Source organism: Scyliorhinus canicula, chromosome 11 (assembly GCF_902713615.1).
Source record: "Scyliorhinus canicula chromosome 11, sScyCan1.1, whole genome shotgun sequence".
Lineage (NCBI taxonomy): Eukaryota > Metazoa > Chordata > Chondrichthyes > Carcharhiniformes > Scyliorhinidae > Scyliorhinus > Scyliorhinus canicula.
The window spans coordinates 165,032,309-165,050,857 of NC_052156.1; the positions used below are offsets into that span (position 1 = coordinate 165,032,309).

The following is an 18,549-nucleotide window of genomic DNA, read 5'->3' on the forward strand; positions in this document are numbered from 1 at the left end:
CTGGCAGGATAGGCGCATCAACATGATCATCCTCTCCCAGGCCAATATCCCCAGTATCGAGGCACTGGTCATGCTTGACCAGCTGCGATGGGTGGGCCACATTGTCCACGTGCCCAAGAAAAGACTCCCGAAACAAGTGCTCTACTCCGAGCTCCGGAATGGCGAAGCGATCACTAGGAGAACAGGGGAAATGCTACACGGACACTCTGAAAGCTTCCCGAAATAAAGCAACATCCCCATCGACACGCCTTAGAACGCACAAGCTGGAGAAAAAGCATCAACTGGAGAAACCAACCACCTCGACCGTGACAGGGAGAACACGCGGAGGTCAAGCGGAAAGAGAGCGCAAAATCCAGAGTGTCCCACCCACCCACCTCACCAAACACCACCTGCCAAACCTGTGGCAGAGTCGGCGGGTCCAGGATTGGACTATTCAACCATAGCAGAACCCACCTCCCTGGAACGGAATCAACTCACCCCCGACACTTGCACAACACTAGATGTAAAAAAGCCCGTTGCCGAGCTGGTTCCTCAACATACATATTAGTTTAGCTCAGCGGGCTAGACAGCTGGTTTGTAATGCAGAACAAGGCCAACAACACGGGTTTAATTCCCGTACCAGCTTGCCCTGGCGCGGGAATGTGGTGACTAGGGGCTTTTCACAGTAACTTCATACTTGTGACAATAAAAGATTATTATTATAACATACCGCTCCAGAAAATCATTGCGTATATATTGTAGGAATTTGCCTTTCTCAGCGATAGTGCTAATTAGGTTTACCCACTCTATATGTAGATTAAAGTCCCCCTTGATTACTGCATTATCCTTGTTACAGGCAGCTCTAATTTCCTGATTTATAACATTCCCTACATAACCACTACTATTTGGTGGCCTATAAACAACTCCCACAAGGTTTACTACCGCTCTCGCTGTTCCTTACATCTACCAAAACGGATTCTGCATCTTGATCTTCCGATCCAAGATCCTCTCTCACCAATGCACTGATCTTAACACAGATGTACTGCATATCTCTGCTGCAGACCCCCCCCTCCCACCACCCCCACCCCCTGTGGATACATCACAGGCTGGGGTCTGGGACGTGGGATTTGCCTCTCACAATGGCTCACCCCTAGATTCAGAAACACAACACAACAGGAGCTGCAGAAATCATTTCGCCGATAAACTCCTCCGCTGAGTGACCGACAATAAAATCGGATCTGAACACTTCCCCCGTAATCTTGTGCCGGGCAAGTATTTTGGTAATTCAGTGATAAACCATCGCAAACCCTAAATGAATAAACAACACTTCGACAAATAAACAAATTCATTGAATGAACCGCACTACTGTTGTTTCCTGAAAGCCTAAGATTGGCTTTAAACAAATATCACAGTGGGGTTAAACTAAACGGCATGACTCTTGGCAGGAGTCTTTGTTTCTGTTTAATTTACTGGCTCCATGCATTCCTCCTGCTCACAGGGTCAATTTTGCGCCGTTTACAAGCTACATTCCAGTTTTTAATTAAAATTAGAACTTGTTTTATGCGGTTGCTTGTGGAGCTCTTTGCTTGAAGTGTACCCGGTTTGCACACAATTTGCCAAGTGGTTGGAGGATTCTGAACTTTCTGTCTCAAACCCCTGTAATTTATTCACCGTGACCCCACTCTAGATTTTGTTGCAAGCCCATCAATACGCAAGCTGAGCTGAAGCCAAGTCAGAATGTTTCAGTCCCTTTGTTCTCACACTGTGTAATGTGAGAATGAACTTTGTTGTGGTGGGGGAGGAGGTTCCGTAGATAGAAGAGCAATTATGTTATTAAGACATGTCCAAGCCATTGGACAGAGCTTAGGAGGCAGGAGTAAGGCTTTGCCTTTGAAACAGGCCCCCCATCCGCACCCCCCCCCCCCCCCCCCCCCAATACTGCTATGATTCAGGTTCCTGGCCTGATACAGATCAATCAGAAAGTGATTTTTGATAATATTCCACATGTTGTGTGATATTTACCAAAGTTCCTGGGCTGGATTATTTGTTTCAGTGGCTAAGTGCCGGCTGAAATGGAGAATTTGCGGGCATTTTACAGCGTCAAAATCAGCGGCAAAACCTCACCGATTCTGGGATCGGTGCGGGACTAGCAGCGCCTCCGGGTCCCGGCTCCCGCACCGAAAAACGGCCAGAGAATGGCCGGGTCCCTCGCCGCGCACGGCGACGACGGGCAGTAGTTGCGCCGTACAACATGGCTCTGGCTGTGACCCGACCCGCCATTCACAACCCTACAGGACACCTCCTGGTCACCCCCCCCGCCCCCCCATCAGCCCTTGTGGAAGCCCCCCCAGCCTGCGGGGCGGATCCCGGCCGAGTGTGGCGGCGCTGGACACAGTCCGCAGCCGCCCCGCCGGGTTCCTGACCGCTCAGATCACACGTCAACCGCGCGGTCGGGAACTCGGTCCATCGAGGGCGGAGCATTGCGGGAGGGCCTGCCGATGACGCCCCAACACCGTTGCAACAGCGTGCAGCGCGATGCGATGGTGCCCCCGATGTGGGTATCGGGGTGGACTCTCCGTCCAATCGTCGGGCAGCGGAGAATCCCGCCCCCTGTCATTTTCCCCTCAGGTTACCATTTGTGCTGTTAGGGATGGACCAAAAATGCAGCTTTGCCACGACACTCAAGTTGTGAATGAATTATTAAAAACACCTAACAAGATTCCCGAATCTCAAAGGGGAGAACAATTTATACTACAGGAGAAAAGGATGCTGATTGGTTGGAAAGTGGACTCTGATTGGCTCAGGTGTTGCTATTGCAAATGCACCAGGGGACAGTTAACCGGCAAGTTTTTGTTTAAATTAAAACCAAGCAAATGAAACTCAAATTGGTTAAAAGCATTGCCATGGGGAATGAACCAGGAAATGACTGTCCCCAGGCATTTGTTTAGTTGAAAAATACGCAATGCCTGTCTGCATTCTTTCTGTTTGCAGAGAACAGGACCCCGTGTGCGAGAAAATGAGCTACATTGAGAGCCAAACTGATAATCTCAAATTAATTGTTAGTGTAACTCACAGTTCACAGTTATGTTTATAGACCGAGTTCTCGTGGGCATGGGAAAATCAGAACGAGGTGCAATATTCTGCTCGTGGCCTAACCAGAGCTTTATAAAGGTTCAGCATATCTTCCCTGTTTTTAGATTTACGAAGCCCAAAGTCCCACAAGCTTTGCTGACAACTCTCGGAATACGTCCAAAGATCGATGCAAATGAACCCCCATGCCCCTATAGCCCTGCAGACTTTTTAGAATTGTGCCATTAAGTTTACATTGTCTCTCCCTTCTGCTGAAATACATCACCTCTCACTTCTCTGTGTTAAATTCCATCTGTCATTCAGCTGCCCATTTTTCTTGCCTACCTGGGTCCTGTTGCACTCGATAGGTATCATCCTCACTGTCTGCCACACCACTGAGTTTGGTAACACCGACACATTTTGACATTTCACTCAAGAATTCTAATACCCAAGTCATTTATATATTGAAAACTCAGCAGTGATCCTAGCGCTGATCCTTAAGGGACACCATTGTCTAACATCCTTCAGGCTGAAAAATAACTATTTCCCAAGACTTGCTGTTTTCTGTCCTTAGGTCATTTTTTTATCCATACGGACAATGATCCACCAATTCCATTAGCCTCAGTTTTGTTAACCAGCCTTATGCGGTACACTGTCACAGAGTTATAGTCATAGAGTTGTACAGCACAGGAAAGGACTGTCGGTCCATTGAGTCTGCACCGACAATAACTACCCCTAATCTTTTGCTAATCCCACCGACCAGCACTTGTCCCATACCGTTGAATGTAACGGTGTTCGGACTGCTCATCCCAGTGCTGTTACTCCCTGGTTTATCTTTAACAACTTTCTTGAAAAGTGGAACAACACTAGCTGTTCTCTAGTCCTCTGGCACTTCCCCCGTGACCAGAGAGGAATGAAAATCTTGCAACTTCCTGCCTCGCCTCCCACAGCATCCTAGGATGCAATTCATCCGGCCCTGGGGACTTGTCTATTTTCAAGCCTGTCAAAGCCTCCAATACCTCCTCATTTCCTGGGTGGGATTCTTCCCTACCCGGCGGGGCGCGGGGTCCTGGCGCGATTCCCGCCCCTGCCAAAGCTCCAGGGCCGGAGAATTCGGCAGCGGGCAGGGGCGGGATTCATGCCGACCCCCCGGCGGTTCTCTGACCCTGCGAGGGGAGGAAGAATCCCGCCCCCTGTTCCAGACTGCTCAAGGTCCATTTCCTGAGTTCTGTACTTACGTCCGTCTCCTGAGTGAAGACCAATGAAAGCTATTCATTCAGCAATGTCCTGCAGCTTCACACAGATTGCCCCCATGACCCCTACTCTTTCCCTGGTTAACCTCTTGCCCTTAATGTATTCAGAGAATATCTTAGGATTCACCCTAATCTTATTCGCAAGTCATGCCCCTTTTTACTCTAAATGCTTTCTTAAGTTCCCTCTTGCACTTCCCATATTCCTCTAGAGCTGCAATTGAATTTCTGCCTTTGGCCTTGTTCAAAGCCTTTCTCTCGCTCCTTATCCAGTCCAGGGTTGTCCGAGACATCCAGGGTTCCCTGAACTCATTGCTCCTATATTCCCCCTATCGGGAAAATGTGGACCCATTAGCCCAAAGTTTTCTGAGAAAGTGCCAGAAAACAGGAGGACGTTATGTACATGCTCTCTGTGGCAAACAGCAAACAGTGACAATGCAGTAAGAGAACGGAGGCAGTTTGCCCAAACTTACCTTGAATAATCTCCTTTCGCTTCCTGCAAGAAATGAAGAGAGTAAACCATTAGTTGAGTTTAGAAACACAAAGCTTTTCTATGCAATTCCTGCAATATTATAACAGTCACAATTCCTGCAATATCACAAGTCACAATTCCTGCAATATCACAACAGTCACAATTCCTGCAATGTCACAACAGTCACAATTCCTGCAATATCACAACAGTGCCCCCACTTGCCTCTGTCCGCTTGGGCTTCTTGCTGTGATACTCTGTATTGTTGACCAAACCCTGAGCATTTGGTGTTCTGGGATTTACATTGAGAACAAGGAGTAGCTGCAGCTCCATCTCACTGGTCCCAGGTGGGTGCTGTTGGGGTGGAGGTCAACTCCTGTGGCTGGGGGATTTAATGGACTTCCTGCACCTTGAAAAAGTTAAGAGCACCTGGAGAGGGGCGGTTGAGCGGTTGTATAGAAGAGGGTGCCCGTTCATTCTATATTTCAAAGACTTGGTCACTTTAGGGATGGGTTGCGGGTGGGAGTGGGGGTTGGGGGGGGGGTTGTTGTGAGTGTTTCTTTTTGTAATAGTTTTGTTTGGGGTGGGTGTGTTTTGCTTTTATGTATGAAGTGTCATAAACCCAATAAGAATATTGCAAAAAAAAAAAGAAATGCCTAGCCAATGACTCCCACATCATAGAACATAGAACATAGAACAGTACAGCACAGAACAGGCCCTTCGGCCCTCGATGTTGTGCCGAGCCATGATCACCCTACTCAAACCCACGTATCCACCCTATACCCGTAACCCAACAACCCCCCCTTAACCTTACTTATTATTAGGACACTACGGGCAATTTAGCATGGCCAATCCACCTAACCCGCACATCTTTGGACTGTGGGAGGAAACCGGAGCACCCGGAGGAAACCCACGCACACACGGGGAGAACGTGCAGACTCCGCACAGACAGTGACCCAGCCGGGAATCGAACCTGGGACCCTGGAGCTGTGAAGCATTTATGCTAACCACCATGCTACCCTGCTGCCCCTCCACTGAACTAATGAAAAAAGCAATGGCCGTGTGCCATCCAAGAAGGTTCGGTGGGTTTGGGTAGGGAGCACACTGCCCCCAAGGCCCCCTCAATGGGGCAAAGAGTGCCCGCCCCCCCACCCCCGGAGGCCACCAGGTTTCACTGGACAATCTCGCCACGGACGGAGGGTCTCTCAGCCGCTGGCAAAATGTCAGCGGAGGCAGCCTGATGGCTTTATCCGGTTCCACCAGGCAGCGAGCGAGCGGGCCGGCGGGCAGCCAACCTGTCACTTTCATCACTGCCGGCAACCCGGCCTGATGATGGCAGAATGCCGAATCCAGCAACTGGCCAAATCTCAGCCCACAGGGACAGTAAATTCCAACCCTCCCTGGTCAGTATCACAACGAGATACAACCATTTTATATTTATAAAGCATCTTTGAATGAATAAAACATTCCCAGGTGCTTCACAGGATCACCATCAAGCCAGGTCCGACACCGAACCACATGAAGAAATATTTGGCCAAAGAGTTTTAAAAAGTGCCTTCCAGGAGGAAAAGCAAGATAAAGAGTTTGGAGAGGGTTAGTTCTGGAGCTCGGGGCACAGGCAGCTGGCGGTATAGCCACTAATGTGCCAAGGGGCTGGTTTAGCTCACTCACCTAAATCGCTGGCTTTGAAAGCAGACCAAGCAGGCCAGCAGCACGGTTCGATTCCCGTACCAGCCTCCCCGAACAGGCGCCGGAATGTGGCGACTAGGGGCTTTTCACAGTAACTTCATTGAAGCCTACTCGTGACAATAAGCGATTTTCATTTCATTTTTTCATTTCAATGTTGGAGCAATTATAACTGGGAATGCGCAAGAGAGCAGAATGAGAGAAGTGCAGATATGTCAGAGGGTGGTGGGATTGGAGGAGATTACAGAGATAGGGAGGGGTGAGGCCGTGGAGAGATTTAAACAGGAGAATCTCAAGGCCAAGATGTTGCTTGACCAGGAGCCATTGTGGGTCAGAGGGTATCGCGGTGACTGGCGAAGGGCACAAGGTGCGAGTTAAAACACGGGTGGCAGAATTTTGGATGACTTCAAGGTTTACGGAGGTTTATAGAATGTGGGAGACTACCCAAGAGTGCTTTGGACTATTTGAGTCTAGAGGTAAGAAAAGTATGGATGAGGGTTTCAGCAGCGGAAGAGCTGAGACAGGGACAAAGTCTTGCAATGTTAGTGTTGGAGTTGGAGTTGGTGCGCCATGAGGTTGGAGGCTCATCTCTGAAATGTGACACCAAGTTAAGAACAATCTGGCTTCATCGCAGACTGTTACCTGGGAGAGGGATGGAGTGGGTAGTTAGGGAATAGAGTTTGGAGCGGGGAGCAAAAACAACAGCATCGGTCTTCCCAATATTTCATTGGAGGAATGTTCTGCTCGTCCAGTATTGGATGTTGGATAAGCGATGTGATAAGTTAGCAGCAGTGAAGGAGTTGAGAGGGGTGGGAGTGAGGCAGAGCTGGGTGTCATCAGTATACATGTGAAGATTAATGGTTTGCGTCTGATCACACCATTAAAAAAAAGACAAATCAAAATGACAAATGCATGGATTCCGAGGAGGATTTTCCAAAAGTTTCAGGAATGTGAGATGACTGATGCGATGGGGTGTGGGGAAGGTGGTCATGGGAAAATTGGGTGACGCTGAACTTCCCCATTCGCCCCTCAGTGGGGTCACGGGAAAGGGGTTTGGGAAAGTGTTCGGCTGCGTTTAACATCTCCCATGCCTCTCCTCGTTCTTCTCAGCCCGTGACTGCTGTGAAACACACGCTCAGTTTAATCAGCGACATCTTTCACCTCTCAGTCAACACCGTCACTGAAACAGATCTTTCTGATTTCTTATTCCAGTAATGTTTATATAGTCATTGTTTCACTCCCCATTCTTTAAATCCCTCGCGGTCCAGACTGTGTGGGCAGCTAACTGCCTCTGATTGTATCACAGGGTCATGACCAGAACTGTAAAAAAAACACTGTTTTATTGCAAGACGTTAGTGACTGTTTTTGGCCAGCAGACCTTTCCCATTGGTCAGGGAAAGATAAATAAAAATCTGCACATGAATATCACCAGCACTCAATGACTGATTCACTACATCTGGCAGAACACATAAAACATGGCAATCTCCAACCTGATTGTACCTCCCAGATTTCAGTGGCAACCGTTGGGTGTTTACCAATTACCTGCCCACCAGCGGCAGGATCGACCCACGGCAACTGGGCCTTGTTACCATGCTGCTGAGTGAAGTGTGCAGAAGATGGTTGACTGGGGTCTACTGACAATCAAGGACATGTAGGGACTGGACATCATGTGACGGGGGAAGGGTTTGGGGAGCTCTATCTAACCTTTCCTTTTTTAAAAGGTTTTCCAATTAAGGAGCAATTTAGCGTGGCCAATCCACCTACCCTGCACATTTTTTTGGGGGTTGTGGGGGTGAGACCCACGCAAACTCCACACGGAGAGTAACCCGGGGCTGGGATCGAACCTGGGTCCTCGGCGCTGTCTAACCACCGTGCCGCCCTAACCTTTCCCTGTGGTCCGGGCTTGCTCTTCTTGGTTCAAATAAAAAATTCACCTGGAACGGCCTCTTCCTATCCTCTTTAGAGGGGAGTTAATTTGGCAGCATTGTCTGGGTTGCCTGGCCCAGGCTGGAAGTTATGTTGTGGGCCCAGCGATTTGACCAGGCAGAAATCTGCATATTTAGGGAGGGATGCAGGTGGCTCACCACCAACTTCGACCCGGTGGTTACCGATGTACCCGCCCAAAAGGCCCTGCATCCTTCTTTAAATATTCAGATTTCTGCCTGTTAAAACCACCGGGCTGACACCACACCTCCACTTGACTAATTTCAATTCCAGACTTATTAACGCAATTTAAATTCCACCAGCTGCCGTGGAGGGATTTGAACCCACACCCCTGAGCATCAGCCAGACCCCTCTGGATTACTGTTGCAGGAATATTGCTGCGATGCCACTCTCTCCCCTGCACCTCACAGCTTTGTAGGCCGAAAGTGATACCAGCAAATGGGAGCGACGAGACTATGGAGCGATTTGGAAATAAGGATGAGGTTTATAAAATTGAGGTGTTCCCCGACCAGACGTAGATGTAGGGCATCGAGCACAAGGATAATAGCAATAATCTTTATTATTGTCACAAGTAGGCTTACATTAACGCTGCAATGAAGTTACTGTGAAAAGCCCCTAGTCGCCACATTCCGGCGCCTGTTCGGGTACACGGAGGGAGAATTCAGAATGTTCAAATTACGTAACAGCACGTTTTTCGGGACTTGTGGGAGGAAACCGGAGCACCCGGAGGAAACCCACGCAGACACGGGGAGAACGTGCAGACTCCGCACAGACAGTGACCCAAAGAGGAATCGAACCTGGGACCCTGGAGCTGTAAAGCAACAGTGCTAACCACTTGTGGTGAATTATAAACACTAATAATCCACACTGTATTGTACAACATGTGTTGAGCCTGTACCTTGTACTGGATCATGTGTAGTTGTGCGGCTCTACCCATAGGGGGTGATGAGTAGCTTGTACTAGGCTCCACCCTTGGCTCTGCCCATGGCTCCTCCCCCTAACCGGAAGTATAAAGGTTGCTGTTGTGAGCCTGCCTGCCAGTTCATCTAGAGTTCATCTCGTCACAGGCAGGCTCTGGTGTAAGACGATTAAAACCACCGTTCGCTTCTAACCACGTGTCGCGTGAATTGATGGTCTCATCACCATTGTGCTACCGTGCTGCCCAATTAATATGTGAAGTGCTCTGGTCAGCATATGTTTTCAGTCCTGCATCCAATGTTGACAGCCTTGGCAGAAGGGGTGTGGAGGAGAATGAGCAGCGAGTCTGACCCCTAGCGTCAGAAGGATGGGCTTTGAGCAACAGCTACATAAACTGGCTCCTTGGGTCGAGAACAAATGTCTGAAGAGTGGATCCTTAGTCTTGTGACATAAGTAATAAAATAAATCTGAAACAAAACTTGCAGGATAAAGGGGTCAAAGTTTGTGCATAAGTCTATATCAGAGCCCTATAAGGATTTATTTGTCCAGATTAGCAGCTGGAATGGAGGCCAGGTCTCTGACTCAGTTAAGAAGCTTCCGTTTGCTGGAATGGGAAGATGGTCGGGCTGGTATTCTCCTCGAGCGACTTCACAAGGGTTTGAAAGATTTTATTTGTTCAGACCTATCTTATGATCTCCATTGAATTCAGCTCATATCCACTATCAGGGTTTCAGCATCAAAGAGTCACGGACAAAGGGTAGACGGGTTTATGAAGCAAGGTACCAACGCCAGCACAAAGCTTAACAGGGCAGCACAACACAATTCAAAATTCTCACACACGGTAGCTGCCGGAACTCTGACCCTTTAACGGAAATAAATGTTCATCCTCCAGCAACAGATGTGAGAAATGGAAACTTGCCCGGCAATGCACTGAAGTTATTTAAAAAGTGTGTTGTTTGAGAAGCCTGAGAACCTAAAGAGGTATCGTCAAGAGTTTAAACTGCTTCGATCTTTCAACCTCAGCAGATACCCTAACATTCTGTAAAATCATAAAGTCAAAGATGCAGTCGTGGACTTTTCCTGTTGATGTTTGACAAGCACCAGCAGTTGCAGCAAATGAAAGTTTGAGTGCTCAACGAGTCACTGCTCCAGGTTACTCTGTCAACCACTTCCCTGCTTTGTAGCGGCTTGTTCTAATCACATGAATGTAAAGCTTTAGATACTAATCACAAACTCCAACTTATCCTCTGCAGAACGGGCAAGAGGAGAATTTGCTGCGCTCGACAATTGCAGAACAAATGCTTCCCCGCTGGATCCATTAAGCTGCTCGAATTCATTGATGCAGCTGAACAATGGGGCAGGGCAGGTAGATTCACTGTCATTCCCTTTGACTGCAGCAACCAGAGCGTTAGTGAATGGAGAAGTGGACCCCATGCCTTTCGCTCAATAGGTTAAAGCAACAAAATCAAAACCGGGATCAGGGAGGGAAAAACAAAACTGCAAAATCTAGCGGATCAATGCTGAATAAACGGTGCTGTGGGGCTGCACAGAGACAGCGCAATTGAGGATTTAGTGAAGGGTGTGCCTAACTGTTCAGATGTAGTTTTGTGAACTTTCACCATTGTGCTCCGACGGTTCAGCAGTTCTCTACCACATAAAGCACTCCACTGTTCCACTGATACGCTCAATGCTACTTATGCACAGCAGTTAACTTTTGATTTTAACAATCCCAATATCTGCAGTGGAGAGGTATTCTCATTCGCTGTTTTTTAATGAATCACTCACATCAGAGCACATTGCAAATTCTGCATGCCAGGCACACGCAAACTTTAATGTTCTTACCTGCAGTATATACGCAGCCAATTCAAAAATAGCCTCAGTGTCAACTTCAATCAGCTCCTGCGAGAGAAATTAACAAGCAAAGTTAACATTCGAGGAGTGAAATGCAAAGAGCAGCTTCCTTGTTACACTTTGCTGCTTTTTAAATGGAGCAGCTTCCACAGACCCTCCCCCTTTTCCGTCTGCCTCGCTTGAAAGAAACTTTTCATTCGGAATAAAAGGGGCTCAGCTGTGAAAACCGATAGCAGTGCAGCAACTGATGCGTGGAGTTGAGTGAAACTCTACCTCGTTTCCGAGGGACTCCTTTTCACTCAGCCTGTTCAAAACCTGTGGATCAAAAGACGGCTCCCGGATTACAAAACTTCAGGGGCTCGTCCTGCAAACTTTGCCAGCCCACAGCTTGAGGCCCCAGAGAGTCACCCTCACTCCTCCAAGGGAGCGTTTCGCGTGTGGAGGGGGCAGGCTGCAGTTCGCCAGCCCCTCACGTGGGTGTTTTGTGGCTAAAGCACTAATTGTGGGATGTGTGAACGCAGGTCCCAGCCCACTCTACAGCAGCAGCCTCACAGCAAGACTTTAGAGACAAGTCAACTTTTTTCTGAATTTCCTAACTTCCTTCTTTTTGTTTTGTATTTCTGGTCAGCCGCTGCACACGAGTTCCCAGTATCCTGGGCTGAAGCGAGGTCCATAAGGTTCCCACGTGCTCTGACCAAGCAGGGTCATTCACCTCTCACTGACCCACAACTTCCCTAAAGCTGGCCCTGCCATTAACACAGGCCGAGATATAAAGGACAAGGAACAGGATTGTTCTTTCATCGCCCTGATTTAATTAACAACCACTCCAGGCGTGTTTGCCTTTAAACAGAGAAGCTTGGCGGGGCAGAGGGTCAGCCTTTCTGGACAGACCAGACCAGGCCAAAGGTGTGTGGATGGAAAGACTCTAGCACTCTAACCACTAACTGTGGGAAAACTCCACCAAAGGACAGTCAACAGAAGGCTTGTTTTTTTCCTTGTGATAATCATTGGAATGGTCAGTTGATGGGATGACAAAGGTTATTAAAGGGCAGCACGGTGGCACGGTAGTTAGCACTGCGGCCTCACGGCGCTGAGGTCCCAGGTACGATCCCGGCTCTGGGTCACTAGCCGTGTGGAGTTTGCACATTCTCCCCGTGTCTGTGTTGGTTTCGCCCCCACAACCCAAAGATGTGCAGGGTAGGTGGATTCACCATATCTTTTTATTAAACAGTAAAAAATATATACAAGGCCAAACGGTACAAACACTAATTTTGATGTTGGAGAAATAGGGCACCCTCCCCTCAGTACCAATGTATGGGGGGGGGGGGGTGTGGATACTCTGATTATTGAAACAGTTCACAGCACACGGTAAATTGCCCCTTAATTACAAAAAATGAATTGGGTACTCTAAATTAATATTAAAAAAAGATAAAGGTTATTATACACTTCCTGCTGTTGCCGAATTGTTTAGTGCAGCAACATTGACAAAATAATCAACCGCACTGCCTGCTGGGGCTGTTTAGCACACTGGGCTAAATCGCTGGCTTTGAAAGCAGACCAAGGTAGGCCAGCAGCACGGTTCGATTCCCGTAACAGCCTCCCCAAACAGGCGCCGGAATGTGGCGACTAGGGGCTTTCCACAGTAACTTCATTGAAGCCTACTCGTGACAATAAGTGATTTTCATTTCATTCATTCATTCATTCACTTTGACCTGCGTTGTCGCTGGTGTCAGCAAATCTGCGACAGAAAACAATATCCTTGATCTGTCTGTTAGCTTTCTGATTTCTGACGGCGGTAACGCACTGGCAAATTATGAGTGTTTAACATGGAGCGTGCAAACGCCATCGGTGCAGGAAGATGAGGCACAGGCATAACAGTAACATCACTGATTTGTTTATAAATCGCTTCCCGTGTCGGAAAGCGCCCCCTGAGGCGATTCACAGGAGCTGCCAACACCCCCAGGGGAGAAAGCCGTTCTCGGCACTGTCTCCGGTAACACAGCAGCTTTGCCAGCTTTTGCTGTCGAAGGCTGTGTGATCACTCCTCAGGGTGATTCAGCCTTGCGGGAAAGACCCGCAGTGCTTCAAAACACAGCATGACAGTCAAACGCCTGCATGTGTAGGTGGAGAACCGGGCTCCCCTTTATGCAACACCCAATTGCCTCTGTCACTGAGGCGTTAACGGGATGAGCTGGGGGGGTGGGGGAGTAATTCAAAGCCGCAAACTCCCACTCCACCTCAGGCTGAGCCCACTCGGGAGAGTAAACAGAGAGTCAATTTTCAAACTCTCTTCTTCCCAGCCTTGTTAACCGGGAGTGTAGCTGGGAGATTGGGCTGCAACATGATAGTGCCCAAGCTGTGACCCACATTCCTGTCCCATGAGACGTCATGTCAGAGTTGTATCAATATTTGCAAAAGCATCCTTCCAACAGAAGTTTGGAAAGTTTGGCTGGTAGCTGCACAGCCAGAGTTTTAAACCCATTGCTACGTAACTGGCTCAGGTCACTGGGCTCTCTGAGTGAAGAAATTGTCTTGTGGATTGCAAAACCCGGAGTCAAAGAGTTAAATATCTCTGATTTACAACCCTAAAAATCCGCTGTCTAATACGGCAAGACTCTAAAACATTATTGGCTTCAAAGAGATACAGATTGTGCCAGTGTACCCCAAACAGGAGACAGTCCCACAACACTTTAGCGGCAATAAAACTGAAGCTGGACGTCAAGTTTAAAAAGTTCCTAAGCACTCTACTGGATATTGTTGGTAAATTATTTAAACCCTGTTTTCAATCATTTTAATAATCAGCAGGAAGCTGAGAGGAGGGGTGGGGAAGTTATCTTATGAACAACGTTAATGTTTAACTGCATGGTCGTTTGGAAGCTGAAGGCGGAGCCCTGTGAGTATCTGTACACAGACTTCACTCTCCCGGCTGGACAATGATGCAACTTATGTCAGACAGCCAAGTGACCTCACTGAGTACCAACTCAGCTCATTCACTTCTTTAAAAAAAGGGAACGGGTTCATTTGTTGAGGATGAACAAACAGAAACTTGCAATTTTAAGTCAAAGTTCTGCAGTGTCAATAGCTCTTGTTTTCAGTTTATTTTGCTGAATTGCTGGGATTACTCTGTGAAGAGCAGAATAAACGCTTTGCACCTTTAGCATGAAAATTGCTTCGGTCACACTGAAAAATCAGCGTTGGCACATCACGGAATCGTGCAGCACAGAAAGTGGCCATTTGGCCCAGGGGGTCTGTTCTGGAACCCTTCCAAAGTTTGCCATAACATTATAATTTAGTTTATACTGGATGGATCAGCATTTATGACATCAGATTTTGCTCGAAAAGTCAAACCAAACCAAGGAGCTGTTCACAAACCCATCTTCAAACTTACACCAAACAAACCAGGGGGCAGTTCTCAGGCCTGCAGGTCAGGCACAGTAAATGGTTAAACAAAGAGCTAATGTCCCTCGACAGGAGGAGGGCATGTGGCAAAACTGAGAATGTGAGACATCAGTAAGAATGAACACCAACACCTCCTCCACAATAGTCCTCAATACCGGTGCTCCGCAAGGCTGCGTACTTAGCCCCCTACTCTACTCCCTGTACACACACGACTGCATGGCAAAACTGGGTTCCAACTCCATCTACAAGTTTGCTGACGATACGACCATAGTGGGCCGGATCTCGAATAACGACGAGTCCGAATACAGGAGGGAGATAGAGAACCTAGTGGAGTGGTGCAGCGACAACAATCTCTCCCTTAATGCCAGCAAAACTAAAGAGCTGGTCATTGACTTCAGGAAGCAAAGTACTGTGCACACCCCTGTCAGCATCAACGGAGCCGAGGTAGAGATGGTGAGCAGTTTCAAATTCCTAGGGGTGCACATCACCAAAAATCTATCCTGGTCCACTCATGTCGACGCTATCACCAAGAAAGCACAACAGCACCTATACTTCCTCAGGAAACTAAGGAAATTCGGCATGTCCACATTAACCCTTACCAACTTTTACAGATGCACTATAGAGAGCATCCTATCGGGCTGCATCACAGCCTGGTATGGCAACTGCTCGGCCCAGGACCGCAAGGAACTTCAGAGAGTCGTGAATACCGCCCAGTCCATCACACGAACCTGCCTCCCATCCATTGATTCCATCTACACCTCCCGCTGCCTGGGGAAAGGGGGGCAGCATAATCAAGGATCCCTCCCACCCGGCTTACTCACTTTTCCAACTTCTTCCATCGGGCAGGAGATACAGAAGTCTGAGAACACGCACGAACAGACTCAAAAACAGCTTCTTCCCCGCTGTCACCAGACTCCTAAATGACCCTCTTATGGACTGACCTCATTAACACTACACCCGTGTCTGCTTCATCCGATGCCAATGCTTATGTAGTACATTGTATATATTGTGTTGCCCTATTATGTATTCTCATGTATTTTCTTGAATTCTGTTTAATTCCCTTTTCTTCCCATGTACTGAATGATCTGTTGAGCTGCTCGCAGAAAAATACTTTTCACTGTACCTCGGTACACGTGACAATAAACAAATCCAATCCAATCCAATCCAATTCTAAACTCACAACCTCTCACCCGGAAGGACACGGGCAGCAGACACATGGGGGAACCCCACCACCTGGATGTTCCCCTCCAAGTCACTCACCATCCTGACTTGGAAATATATCGGCCGTTCCTTCACTGTCGCTGGGGCAACATCCTGGAACTCCCTCCCTAACAGCACTGTGGGTGCACCTACGCCACATGGACTGCAGCGGTTCAAGAGGGCGGCTCACCACCACCTTCTAAGGGGCAATTAGGGATGGGCAATGAATGCTGTCTGAGTCAGCGACGCCCACACCCCATCAGTGAATGAAAAAGAAACACGGTGAGCCCCACTTCCTGTCCTTTTCCCCCACAGTCCCACAAACTTTACACATTTTGAAATTTACTAATGAACCTGCTTCACTTTCACGTGTGGCCAAGGTCAAACCAACTTGCTGCACAAAATAAATTCTCCTCATCCTCTCTCTGGCTCTTTTGGCAACTACCTCAAACCAGAGTCCTCTGCTGAACAACCCTCCTGCCAGCGGGACGTTGCTCCCTATATATAAAACATTGAAACCCCTCAATTTGGAACGCCACCATTAAATCTCTCCTTAAACCTGTCTGCTTTAAGGTGAACGACCTCTGCTTCTCCAGCCTCTCCATATGAGTGAAGTCTCCCAAGCCGGTTTTAGTGAATCTCGGCACACGCCCAGTCAATCGGGTGACCCCAGCTTATGGAACATAGAAAAATACAGCACAGAACAGGCCCTTCGGCCCACGATGTTGTGCCGAACGTCTGTCCTAGATTAATCATAGATTATCATAGAATTTACAGCGCAGAAGGAGGCCATTCGGCCCATCGAGTCTGCACTGGCTCTTGGAAAGAGCACCCTACCCAAGGTCAACACCTCCACCCTATTCCCATAACCTATTAACCCCACCGAACACTAAGGGCAATTTTGGACACTAAGGGCAATTTTATCATGGCCAATCCACCTAACCTGCACATCTTTGGAATGTGGGAGGAAACCGGAGCACCCGGAGGAAACCCACGCAGACACGGGGAGGATGTGCAGACTCCGCACAGACAGTGACCCAAGCCAGGAATCGAACCTGGGACCCTGGAGCTGTGAAGCAATTGTGCTCTCCACAATGCTACTGTGCTGCCCTTAAGAAGAAATTAATCTACACTCCATCATTCTACCGTAATCCATGTACCTATCCATTAGCCGCTTGAAGGTCCTTAATGTTTCCGACTCAACTACTTCCACAGGCAGTGCATTCCATGCCCCCACTACTCTCTGGATAAAGAACCTACCTCTGACTTCCCCCCTATATCTTACACCATTTACCTTAAATTTATGCCCCCTTGTAATGGTTTGCTCCACCCGGGGAAAAAGTCTCTGACTGTCTACTCTATCTATTCCCCTGATCATTTTATCTATCAAACCTCTATCAAGTCGCTCCTGATCATCATTCTCAAGGGATCTTTGGCAAAGGTGGTCGCTGCGCCACCTTGCACGTTTGCAACGTGTGTGTAGATGTGCGTCACTGTAAATACACAAGGGGTTAATGTAAATACATGTAGACTAGCTAGACACTAGAGGGAGCACCAGAGACATGACACACAGGCATTCAACCAATAGGCCAGTAAGATAGGACATGGCCAATGGGCATTCAAGACACACACAGAGATGACACTACCACAGGGGGGCACTACACCAATCTATATGTAAGGACACAGCACAATCTTCCTCTTTCCAGTGGAGACACTTAGTGAGTGCACAGGGTTGACTGAACACATCATGTGGATTGTAGCAGACTGGTTCGTCAGTCTGAGTAGCTGTAGCAGGATTAACAGGAGAGTCGAATCCAAGTAAGAGAATCGTTAACAGTTTAATAAATGTGTTAAAGCTATCTCTCTGAACCTTCCTTTGTCAGAGTGCACATCAAGGAAGCAGTTTATGCTACGTCAAGAGCATAACAAAACAGCGTGGACACGTCTGGAACAGGGTGCAACATCTGGAGGTTCTTGGCATGTGTGTCTGGGAGGAAACCAAAGCTGTTTCAGTGGGACAAACAAAACACAGTTCTGGCTCTGGGATTACACAGGAGGTTTCCATCAATTTTCTCAGAGACTCCTCCTTCTCTGTTGGCTGACGCTGGCTGTTATTTCAGAGTGATTAAAAATAAATCCCAGCTTATGTTTACCAGTGCTAGAAAATACAGCTGTGTCCAACATTTAGTAGTGCGGAGCTCCATGAGATCAAAAACAGCGATAGAGGCTGCACCTGTGATTAAACAACAATGGGGCAAAAAAACCCCACCGAGTTTACAATTTCACAAGTCCTGCAATAATAGATTTCTGCCGACTCTCCCTGTGTCAGCTGCATATCCTAAAGGAATGAATGGAGAAAAGGGCAACTTTGCATTCCCGTAGCATTTTCAGCAACCTAAGAATGGTCCAAAGTGCTTTACAGGCAATCAAGTCCTTGTGATATGTGGTCACAGTGACAATATAGGAAGCACTGTATCCAATTTTCTTAATGATTTTTGTAATCAGTCCTGGGATGTGGGCTTTGCTGGCTAGGCCAGTGTTTATTGCCCATCTCTAATTGCCCCTGAGAAGGTGGTGAGCTGCCATCTGAACCGCGGCAATCCATGTGGTGTGGGTACACCTACAGTGCTGTTAGGGAAGGCATTCCAAGATTTTGACCCAGCGATAACGGCCGATATATTTCCAAATCAGGATGGTGTGTGGTTTGGAGGGGAACTCCCAGGTCATGGTGTTCCCATCAATCTGTTGCCCTGGTCCTTCTAGGTGGCTGAGGTTGTGGGTTTG

The 18,549-nt window shown here is 48.0% G+C and overlaps 1 protein-coding gene across 8 annotated transcripts in view; it reads right to left on the bottom strand.

Annotated features, from left to right (window-relative positions):
- Positions 1-18,549, bottom strand: part of frmd4a (FERM domain containing 4A) — a 734,343-nt gene that overhangs the window by 141,866 nt on the left and 573,928 nt on the right. For all 8 annotated transcript variants that reach the window (XM_038811950.1, XM_038811947.1, XM_038811948.1 and 5 more), the window contains 2 exons: positions 11,158-11,214; positions 4,772-4,794 (listed from right to left, as the gene is read on the bottom strand). In XM_038811950.1, the coding sequence (XP_038667878.1) occupies positions 4,772-4,794; positions 11,158-11,214 (80 nt within the window). The remainder of the gene's footprint in view (positions 1-4,771; positions 4,795-11,157; positions 11,215-18,549) is intronic.